The 12,371-nt window shown below is 30.6% G+C and overlaps 1 protein-coding gene across 1 annotated transcript; it reads left to right on the top strand.

Annotated features, from left to right (window-relative positions):
- The first annotated feature begins 4,052 nt into the window (after positions 1 to 4,052).
- On the top strand, positions 4,053 to 11,514 carry LOC102589030 (protein DETOXIFICATION 40). Its single transcript, XM_006351899.2, has 7 exons — positions 4,053 to 4,450; positions 5,088 to 5,719; positions 8,127 to 8,183; positions 8,849 to 9,087; positions 10,003 to 10,121; positions 10,208 to 10,294; positions 10,993 to 11,514. Exons 1-7 carry the CDS (start codon positions 4,112 to 4,114, stop codon positions 11,056 to 11,058), a joined length of 1,539 nt encoding a protein of 512 aa, XP_006351961.1. The 5' UTR covers positions 4,053 to 4,111; the 3' UTR covers positions 11,059 to 11,514.
- The last annotated feature ends 857 nt before the right edge of the window (positions 11,515 to 12,371 follow it).

Raw genomic sequence — 12,371 nt, 5'->3', positions numbered from 1 at the left:
AAATCTCTGTATGGTTATACATTTTTTCTTTTTAATGGTTTTCAAATTTTGTCATCTGATAGTGAAGAATTTATCGTTCAAATTTCTTTATTATTGAAATTTTGTTGTCTGTAATCACCATTTGTTTTTTAGGGTTGTTTTGAATTTAAAACAAAAGGGTAAAATCTAAATGGGTCTACAATACAATTCCTAGAAATCCAACTTGAAAAATTATGTTAAAAATGGAAAATAAAAACTGAAATAAATTTAATTGAGAGTTATCCTCCGTCTGTTCCATTTGATGTGACACTTTTTATTTTTCGAGAATCAAATAGTTTAAGTTTGACCGAAAATTTGCACATGGTATCTTGAATTTTAACTTGTAAGTAATGAGTAATAATAATAATTGCAATGTTAGTCCTTGTAAGTAATGAGTAATAATAATAATTGCAATGTTAGTCCTTGTAAGTAATGAGTAATAATAATAATTGCAATGTTAGTCCTTGTAAGTAATGAGTAATAATAATAATTGCAATGTTAGTCCTTGTAAGTAATGAGTAATAATAATAATTGCAATGTTAGTCCTTGTAAGTAATGAGTAATAATAATAATTGCAATGTTAGTCCTTGTAAGTAATGAGTAATAATAATAATTGCAATGTTAGTCCTTGTAAGTAATGAGTAATAATAATAATTGCAATGTTAGTCCTTGTAAGTAATGAGTAATAATAATAATTGCAATGTTAGTCCTTGTAAGTAATGAGTAATAATAATAATTGCAATGTTAGTCCTTGTAAGTAATGAGTAATAATAATAATTGCAATGTTAGTCCTTGTAAGTAATGAGTAATAATAATAATTGCAATGTTAGTCCTTGTAAGTAATGAGTAATAATAATAATTGCAATGTTAGTCCTTGTAAGTAATGAGTAATAATAATAATTGCAATGTTAGTCCTTGTAATTGTCATTTATAAAAGTTAATGTACAATTCTTTTTGCACGTTGTACAACTAATTTAATGCAGTCAAAAGTTAATGTACAAAATTCTATGCATGTTGTACAAGAGTAATAATGCAGTGTTAGTCCTTACAAGTCTCATTTCTAAATAAGAGTAAAGTAATATATATTCTTCATTCACTTTTATTTGTTATTTTTTTTCCTAAAATAGATATTCATTTTTATTTGTCACAAAATCAATGCATAAATGACACTATTCTTCCTATTTTATCCTTATGAGTTATTAGCCTTGAAAATATACATTTGACTATAACATAGAAAAACTAAGTAAATAATTTATGTCTATTAGTCAAATTAATTAATCAAAATAAATTAATTCATGTTCATTGATTGACAACTTAACTTCAAAAAAATACTCCATTTGTCCATAATTACTCGTCGAATTTTTCTTTTTTACTTGTCCATTTTGACAAATCCAGAAAGGACAATTTTTCTACCTATTATACTCTCAATTAATTAATTTTAGAAAATGTAGAACTTCTTGAAAATCGTAAATTTTTAACCAATCCACTTCATAATTAATAGGGGTAAAACGATAAACTGACTATGTCAATCATTGTTTTCTTAATAGGTGTGTCAATTCAAAAGTGGACTAGTGATTAGGGACAGAAGAAGTATTAAATAAGGATGAAATACTCCCTCAGTTTCTTTTTATATGTCATCCCTTTCTATAAAATATTGGACCATAATATTTGTCATTTCATAAAATCAATGCATAAATCACCATATTCTTCCTATTATACCCTTAATAGAGTAGTTAATTAGTCTTGAAAATATATACTTTGACCAACCTAGAAAAACTAATAAGTAATTAATATACATTGGAGTATTTCATACATTGATTAATTAATCTCTCCATTCACTATTTTATAAAATCTGATTTTGAAAATAAACTAAAAAATTTAAATAGTCATCCAAATGTATTTTAATTTTTGAAATCTAGCATATTCATCATCTATTGAAAAGTTGAATTAAGAAAACATTAAATAAGGGTAGAAGGGTAAAATTACTTAATTTCTTAATGCAAGTGCAATCTAAAAATATGACACATAAAAAGGAACGGAGGGAATAGTAAACTTGCTTTATTTCTTAATGCATGTGAACTCTAAAATAATACTCCCTCCGTCCAACAATACTTGTCCACTATACTAAAAATAGATGTCCAACAATACTTGTCCACTTTATGAAATTCATGGATAATTTTACACTTAGTTCCTAATTTACCCTTATCATTAATTATAGTAATTTCTCTATTACATTTTTCAAGGCATTGTATTTATTATATTCAAAGGGTGATATAGTAAAATTATCCTTCTATTTATAGTTTCTTAAGGGGTGTGCCAAGTCAATAGTGAACAACTATTGTTGGACAGAGGGAGTAACATATTTATTAAAGGGAAAAAAGACAGATATATCTCCAAACTATTGTAAATGATATGCATATACTCTCTGTCATATTTTTGGGGAAATTAGTGTCCTTGCTGTCAAAAAACTAGAGCATATATACCATTTATACTAACAGACATACAAGTGTCATAATCTTATCCACCCATCCGATATTTATTAAATATCGAATCGACAGATAAAATTGTCCCACATGTCCCTATTTAGTCTTCCGTTAGAGTGGATGACATATATGCTCTAGTTTTGGACGGCAGAGACACCAATATCCCAAAAGTATAACGAAGAGTATCTGTATATCATTTACGATAGTTTGAGGATATATTTATCTTTTTTCCCTTTATTAAATAGAAACCAAGGGAGTAGTTAAAAGAAGAATAGAAAAACACACTTTAATAACTTTGTCCTTGGAACAACCATTAATGCTAGCCTGCCATAAATTTTTACTCCTCTGTCCTATCACTTTCTCATTTTTTTTTCTTGATTTTTTAATTTAATATCTGTCATTTACTTTGTGATTGATTAATTTGAATTTATTTTAGCAAATTTTAAAGTCCATTTCACCTAAACAAATTTTTTAATTCTATTGTTTTTTTTCGTCTTAACTTATATAATAAAGTTCATATTTCAAGAGTTTAGATTTTTTTTAAAAAATTCTGATCATAATACATAAATACAATCTTTAAGGTTTTTCATAAATAATTTATATTTCGAAAATTACATAAAAGAAATACTACAAATAAAAACTTAACAATTTAAATAACATATAAATAATAATTTATTTATTATTTAATTCTCAAAATTTAAAATTATATCATATAAATTTGTGACGACGTAATCAATAAAATATAGACTTAAACTGCATAGTTGATAGATAAAGACTGCTGTTCTGCTGATGTGACATCTTCACTATCATATAAATTTGTGACAACTAATCATTAAAATACTGACTTTAGACTATTTTAATTTATAAAAATTCTATCGATAATTATAAAGAAAATGACCAATTAATTAAGGACACCAAGTTTGAATTTGGTTTATGTAGCCAAATTGGAAACTCCGACTACATCGGAATAGCAAAATTCAACACTCCAATTTCTATTTATATATCATTATTTTCAATTTCACGTTCTTTAAGAAATTAAGTAGGTTTATCATATTTTATTTAGTATTCAGTTGAAATTAATTTTTCAATAAATGAATATAAATTAATTTATTTTAATTAATAAAATTGACGAATGAACATAAATTAATTATTTAGTTTTTCTATATTAGATCAAATTTATACTTTCAAGCCTAATAACTCTCAATAATAAAATAGGAAGAATATTGCTATTTATGTATTGATTTTATGAAAATTGAAATGACAAGTATTAAAGAACATATATCTTTAGTATGGACGTATAAATATGAATAAAGAGAATATTAAAGAAAATTTATTTTTAGTAAAGACGACATTTAATTAGGAACGAAGGAATTAGATGTTGAATTTGTTAAAAAAAAATTCCATTGAATATTGCTTTTTTATGTTTTGAATTTATTCGTGAAAATTCTGTCTCCACCACGACACATACTGTTTTTATATTCCAAAAATGTGAATCACATAAGCGCTGACGTTTGTTTATTTTTTCCTTCTATATATACACACTCACTAATATTACAACATTCTAAGTTTTTTTCCCCAACTTTATCCTCTTTCCTCAGTCACCGGAATTCATGGCTTCGCCGGAAAACGACATTTACCGGCCATTTCTACAAAACAATGTAACATCATTATCACCACAATTATCCGAAACTCACAATTTCGAATCAAGCAACGAGCTCGAAACTGTGCTATTGGACACTGAAATACCTCTCTGGAGTAAACTCCGATTAGCGACATGGATCGAAATGAAGTTCCTCTTCTTCCTTGCTGCTCCAGCGGTTATGGTTTACATGATTAATTACATCATGTCTATGTCTACTCAGATATTCTCCGGTCACTTGGGTAATCTTGAGCTTGCTGCTGCTTCACTTGGAAATACTGGGATTCAAGTCTTTGCTTATGGTCTTATGGTATGGTTTTCGTTAATGCAGATAACATGTTTGATATATTGTCTGACTGAGAAAATTGAAGTTATTCTGAATTTTTTTTTGATGAAAATAGGAAGAAATATAGGCGGATTCACAATTCGAAGTTTATGAGTTCGTATACTCGATTCACAATCACATATTTATATATAGTTTATGAATTTCTTAATAAAAATACAGCATATGTGCAAAAGTTATTGAGTTCGAACAAATTTTGGAGTAATCAGAGTTATATTCTAATTTTAGGTGAAATTGTACTATTTCGTGAAATATGTTTTTTCTCGAAAATTGGGATTAGGGGAAGAGATAATGTTAAAGTTCAGGTAGTCAATCAACTGAGCTAGTAAGATTTTCCGTAAGGTGGGGAGTCAAACTTTCATCATGAAAGTTCATGTAGTCGAGCTACTAAGATTTCCCATAAGGTGGGGAGTCCAACTTTCATCAATTATAAACTAAGATTTCCCATAAGGCGGGGTGTCAAACTTTCATCAATTATGTGAAGCTAAAATTTTCCGTAAGGTGGGGAGTCAAACTTTCATCAATTATGTGAAAGTTCATATAGTCAATCAACTAAGTTACTAAGATTTCTCGTAATTTATGTTCGTATGTTTGTAAATGGCAGTTGGGCATGGGAAGTGCAGTGGAAACACTATGTGGTCAAGCATTTGGGGCAAAGAAATACGATATGCTTGGAGTTTATCTTCAAAGATCGACAGTTCTGTTAACTCTAACAGGAATTTTACTCACCATAATGTACATTTTCTGCAAGCCGATTCTAATATTTCTAGGCCAAACTGAGAGAATTGCAGCAGCAGCAGCGTTATTTGTGTACGGTTTAATCCCTCAGATATTTGCCTACGCCATTAATTTTCCGATTCAGAAATTCCTTCAAGCTCAGAGCATTGTAGCCCCGAGTGCCTACATCTCCGCTGCAACGTTAGTGTTGCATTTGGGGTTGAGCTGGGTGGTGATTTTTAAGATCGGGCTCGGATTACTTGGGGCGTCATTAGTGTTGAGTTTGTCATGGTGGATAATTGTTATAGGCCAATTTGTGTACATTGTGAAGAGTGACAAGTGTAAACAGACATGGAAAGGGTTCAGTTGGATGGCGTTTACCGGCTTGCCGGAGTTCTTCAAGCTATCGGCGGCCTCGGCAGTGATGCTGTGCTTGGAGACTTGGTACTTTCAGATTGTGGTGTTGCTTGCTGGCTTGCTTGAAAATCCTGAAGTGGCTTTGGATGCTCTTTCTATTTGGTAAGAACAAAACTCCCTGCCAATTATTTTGGATAGCAATTATTTTTGCGAGAAACGATTTGTGTTTGACCAATATATTTAGAAAACATTTTTGAGCGCCAATTAGTGTTTAATTGAATTTTAAAAAAGTGTTCTAAGTGTAGTACATGCTTTTCAAAAAGATAACTTTTTTAGCTTGTCAATTAACAACTTCTGCTATTCGTTTATTTTCTTCCAAAATTTTGGCTAAATGCCTTACTTTTTAAAAATAAGCATTTTTTGAAAAAACAAACAAACACTTTAATTGTTGCAAAAGCTTGACCAAACAAACTATTAGGTTGATAAGAAATAGAGTTGTAAGAGACAGAGATATTGTACCAAAACATTTTTTGAATTTTATAATTTTAAATAAATCACGTAGAATGATGAAATTAAAGAGTTACTAAATATGTAAAAAAATTCTTTTAATATAAAGTATAAATTAATCAAAAAGAAGAAAGAAGGTAAAACAAGTAAATTTAATGGTCTTTTTACTCTTTCTCAGATTCCATTCCCATTAAAATTGTATCCCTTCCCATTAAATTTGAGTAGATTTGCTTGTTTTACTATTTTTTCCCTATGTTTATTTTTAAAAGTATTTTTTAAAATATATATTTAGTAAGATTGTAAAATCCAATTCTTATACAGTCCAATTGGAGAAACTTAAACTCTTGAATATTTACGTTCATGATCTTTTACTCCAATTTTTATACAATTTTACCAAATGAGTAAATCATAGTTAATAAACAAGATATCAAAATATTCTACGGTGCTACATTGATAAATAACATATCTCAGTGTCCCTTTTATAAATAAATATTCGTATTTACAAATTTTTAAATATATATAATCTTATAAAGATTGAGTTGTCAAATCTTTTCATATGGTGTAGAGCTGAGCATGAGTCTTTTTATATAAAATTTAAAATGATGAGTCTTTTTTTATAAAATATTAATTTATGAGTCAAGTTTTACATTTAAAAAAAATTGAAATTCTAAATTGTAATATGAAATCACATATCCAAAGGCTGATTTGAGATGATGACTTCATATCGCATGTCCAAACACAAGTTAAAAATGCATGTTAATTTTATCAAGTTTCACGATAAGTATCTTTTTGATTGCGCTTATCCTCTTTTTCGTCTTTTCCTTCTTAACGTGGCGTTTTTTTCTTCTATATTTGACGTAGAAAATATTTACATAATTAAATCATTTGAAAAGTAATTATATGTAATCTTGTTTAATTTGGTAATCCAAAACAAATGATAAAGTAACTTGTCAATTGTCATAACATGTTAAATAGTAGTGTAAAATATCTACCTGAACTACGTTTGGTCTGATTGCAAATTGTGAAAATAGACTTTTAGATCCATTTTTTCTTTAACCAAACAATAGTGGAGAAAACTTTTTAAATGATTGCATGAAGAAAAAGCTTTAGACCTACTGCTTTGAGTTTGAGCCCACACAAAAGTTAGAGTCATGCTTTTAGTTATTCTGTCTAATCCAATTCATCTAACACATTCAGAGTTGTTTGGTACACGGGATAAGATGAAAATAGATGGGGTGGATTACAAGGTGGGTATTCAAAACTTCACTAATAAAGTGAAATTTCAGATGACTAACTAACCAACTGTGTTATTAAGATTTTCCAGAATTACTATTAAACTTATTTGATAAATATGAATTTAACTTAGATAATCTTGTCATTAAAAAGTAAAAAACACTTAAATTTTTGAAAAACAACTTCTGCTTCATGTATAACTTGTCATGTTCTGTGAAGACAGAATTTTTCTAATGATTTAATCCTTTTGGAAAAAGAATGGTATAGCAATAGAGATACAATATGAAAAACAGGCCTAATTTCAGGTCTGACAGTTCAGCTTATTTAGTACTTATCTAGATTTGTGTACTCAATTTGTACCACTAGAGTATAAATACTTATCATTTTATTTGATTGCAATACTGTTCATATTTGAAAAAGGATTTAAGTTATATATATTGATGATGTAATAATGTTATCACGTGGTTAGTGTGATTTGAAGAAATGATTCAAAAAAGTTTTGATACATATTAGTGAAAAGGGCCTGATATACACCTTATTACAAAAGTGGTTCATATACATCCTTACCGTTAACACCTTGTTACAAAAGTGGTTCATATACATCCTTACCGTTACGAAAGTCAAGTTAACTTCTCTTTTAGTCAAAAAGTCAAGTTAACCTACTTATGAACATCAGTGAAGTATAGCAAAAGTACTGCTTAAAGGACGGTTCTTTCATTATTTAGATATAAGTCTGATTATTTGTTAACTGTAGAATCTAAGCTATGTTACAAATTTTCAATTGCTAACCATTTTGCCTTTCCTTGTGTTTGGTGGTGAATAACTCAAGCATGTCAATTTCTGGTTGGGTCTTCATGATATCAGTTGGATTCAATGCAGCAGCAAGGTCAGTTGTCGTTTTAACGAACCTTTTTCTCATTTTTTGTTACTTTTCTTGAGATTGGCGTTTGAACTAGATAATCTATTTTTTGGTTTCTGCAAATGAATCGGAATACATAGATAGATACCACAACTTGGTCTCAATTGACAACTGAGCATTCCAACTTTGAGAATGCACATCTAGACACCTCAGCTTGTCCCCACTTTGTCTTGTCGGCACCCTACCTTGACGTGTCTAGATGATCATTTTGTAAGTTGGAGTGTTCAATTGACACAATGAAGACGGGTTGAGGTGTCTAGATGAGCATCCTCAGAGATGAAGTGTTTAGTTGCCAGTTGAGGCCATGAGGCGTCTATCTATGTATTATGCCTTTTCATTAATGTTGACTGCTGCTTATTGGTAATTCTGGTGATACTTTGTTTGTACTATATAATGAAAGTGTAATGATGCTGAAAGTTGGTGTATTATTTATTCTCGATATCTTCCAAGCTTTTTTACGCATGTTGGAAATTTACATTCATCAAGTTTATATGCAATAACTAAGTTATTTGAGTTTATATGGAAATGGTCATGCAAATTGCTGAACTTGAGATGTATTTATAAGAATAATTATGATTGAAATGGGGAATATCCTTTTCTGACTTTCTTAAATGTGACATGCTGATGAACAGTGTGAGAGTGAGCAATGAACTAGGAGCAAGGCATCCCAAATCAGCAGCTTTTTCTGTTGTCGTGGTTACATCGTGGTCTTTCATTCTCTCAATGATTGCTGCAGTCATCGTTCTTGCATTGCGTAATCTCATCAGTTATGCCTTCACTGAAGGTGAAGTCGTGGCTGAAGCTGTCTCGGATCTTTGTCCATTGCTTGCGCTTTCCCTCATCCTCAACGGAATTCAGCCCGTCTTGTCAGGTAAGAGGTTTATCAAGCATCCTCTTTACAATTTGAAACCTTATTTGAAACGGCATAATACATAAATGTGATTCGTTCCCATGGTTCAATCCTTCCCAGTAAAACGCGGTGTGTTCGAATTCTGATTTGTGCCCTTTAAATGTACAGTATACTGTGGACAATACACTTTATGATTTGCTTCTGCCACAAACAATTCTTTGAATCTCCTTTCTAGTTTGATCACTGAGAACAGATCAATTTTTCTTATGGACCATAGGTACTATATTGAATTTGAATCAGATTTAGGATCCATATATATCGAGTTTTAAGTAGAGAACTAGAGATGGAATAGTTACCCGGACTGTTGGTGATAAATTTCTTGCACATGTAGTGGAATAAGTGTAGAACATATCATAACAGAATCAATATGACCTCAAATTGGAAGAGTTATGGTTTCAGTGCAAGATTTAGATCTTTGGCACTCGAGTTCCTCAACATATGTCCATATACTAATATAGTATTACTCGATTGTCGAACACTGTCAAGTGGACGATTTCTGACCATGCGCTAAAGGCAACACAGTCAACTGATCATTCTTTGAATAAATCAAATAACGAATGACCCTTCAAAAATACACAAATTGAAGACAAATGAAAAACGAAGCACAAACAGAGGAAAAAGATTTCGTTAAAGAAAAAGAGTTAACATTTTTAATTAGGGAATTGATGAAATTGGCAATTGTGGTACTACTACACAAATTCAACTATCTAAGTGCTTCTCTGTATTTAGGTCTGAATACGAACAACACACTCCGATGGTCACTCAACTAATAGTTATTATCTTAGAAAGTCACTATTACTTGAGTGACTATCTGAGAAATCAACTCCTTGCTTTGTTAACATATCTGACGAAATTCATGTACATAAATCTTAAAAGGTGTGGCCGTTGGCTGTGGATGGCAAGCCTTCGTGGCCTATGTCAATATAGGCTGCTATTACATTGTCGGAGTTCCATTGGGTGTTCTTCTCGGCTTTTACTTCAAACTTGGCGCTAAGGTAATTTAACCATTCTCCACAACCAAATTTCTAGTCCCAGTCGTAACATTATAGAAAAGATAACAACATTACTCTGGTGCATACAGGGAATATGGTCAGGAATGCTGGGAGGTACAGTGATGCAAACAATCATTTTAATATGGATCACCGCTCGAACTGATTGGAATAAAGAGGTAAAACTCTTTAATTTTTCTAGTGCTTGTAATCATCCTGTTAGAAGTAGACAACATTTTTCCATAACACTATTTGGTTACAAAACTCCTTATGTTTATTATAAAGTCATCTCGTTACCTATCTACTTTAAGATCATTTCTTGGAAAAGGTTGGCATAACTACGAAATCAAGTCCAAATATAAGTTAGTCAACAACAACATACCCAGTGTAATCTCATAGGTTGAGTCCAAGGAGGGTAGAGTATACGCTGACCCCTACTTCATGGAGGTAGGGAGACTGTTTCCGAAAGTCCCTCAACTCAATTAACGCATATCAAAGCAGTTTGAAAAAGAAAAATACAGAAGTTCAAATGTAAGTTAGTCATAGGGAGGATATCCTTAATATGCCAGACAAATCTAGAAAAGGATCTATGCTTTTTACTAGTTATATTATCAAATATAAGACAACGAATCCAGATGAACTGGCTCTTAGAATACAAAAATATCGCGTGAGCATCCTTTCCTTGAACGAAACATGAATTGAGACGGATCTAGAGCAGGTTCAATGGTTCAACTAAACTCGTTGTTTTCGGCTTAATCCATAAGGGAATTCGTGCCAAAAAAACCAAAAACCCGTGTGTGTGTGTGTGTGTGTGTGGGTAGATTACACTCATTCTGAGTCTATCGATTATAAATTCTACATTCGTCTTCGATTGCAGGTGGAATCAGCTCAGAGTAGGTTGAAAATGTGGGATGACAAGAAAGAATCAATTCTAGAGGAATAGATGAATTTAGGATGGACAAAAAGGAGGTTCATGCTAAGGGATTTTCCCATGTTTTCTCTAACAAATGGGGTTTCCACAAAGCTAATAATGCAGTAATAATACCAATTTTTGAATGAAGATGATCAAGAATCAAGATTAATTATGAAGTTGATATAGAAATTGTAGTCAAGGTCCAAAAAATATTTCCCACCCAATGCACCCATTTAAGATGTAACTTGCCACTGATTTTTTGTTGTAATGATGGCTTCTTTGGACATAGGGAGATATGAGTATATGTATGTTAATTATCTATACAAGTGGATGAACTAGTGAGGGAGTTTGAAGCTCAATTTCATTATTGGGTAACTATAGTAAATTCCTGTAATGAGCCAAGGATGGCACATGCCAAAGTCATGATTGAAATTGTCGCTTGTTTGAAATGTTTTGTTATGAAATAAAATTGTATCGTTGCTATTAGTTAAATATATAATTTTTGACATGATGGTATCAGAATCAAGGTCGTGAGTTTCCTATGAAAACATGCTACTTGGCCAACATTTACAATTATTATTTTCATGCCATAATTAATCTCATTAAAGTCATCAACAAGACAACAATTAGGGTTGTTCATGGTTATGGTTAAAAAACTAAATTGAACTGCAATGCGAATCAAATCGATTAAAAAAATTGATATTTGGTTTGATTTGGTTAGGTTTGGTTTTAAATTTTGAAAACCGATACTATTTGGTTTAGTTTTGGTTTTACTGCAGAACAACTGCAAAAATAATCAAACCGAACCAAAAAATTAGATATATAAATTTTATAATTATTTATATATTATTCATAAATAAAATATAAATATTTTGTTAAGTTTTAAGTAACTTAAGTCTTTAACTTTACTATTTTCTCAAGCCCAACACTTAAATTTTAACTCATCAACTATTACAATCTTAAGTCCAAGTCTATCAAAATTTAATACTTTAGTCTTTACCTACCATACCTTTCATAAGATAGTTACATTTTCTCTTAATTGAATCACTTTGTTCGTGTAATGATAACTCTAGTATTGCTTAATTGAACCAATAATAGTTTTTCTGTGGATTGTTTATGTACAAGGTGTTTGTGTCTATCAAATACGTATGTCCTCATAAATTTATTACTTTCAAATCGAAAAAACCAAAAAAACAGAACCAAACCGAACCAAACTGTCAATAACCAAATCAACGGTTATTTTTTTCGTTTGGTTTGGTTAGGTTTTAGAAATTTAAAAAATCGACTAATTAGTTTGGTTTTAACCAATAACCGATCCAAACCGAACCACAAATACTCTTAAC

This window comes from Solanum tuberosum, unplaced genomic scaffold (genome assembly GCF_000226075.1).
Source record: "Solanum tuberosum cultivar DM 1-3 516 R44 unplaced genomic scaffold, SolTub_3.0 scf00140, whole genome shotgun sequence".
Taxonomy (NCBI): Eukaryota; Viridiplantae; Streptophyta; class Magnoliopsida; order Solanales; family Solanaceae; genus Solanum; species Solanum tuberosum.
Note: the sequence above shows the minus strand (reverse complement) of the source record. Positions and strands in the feature narration are given on the sequence as shown.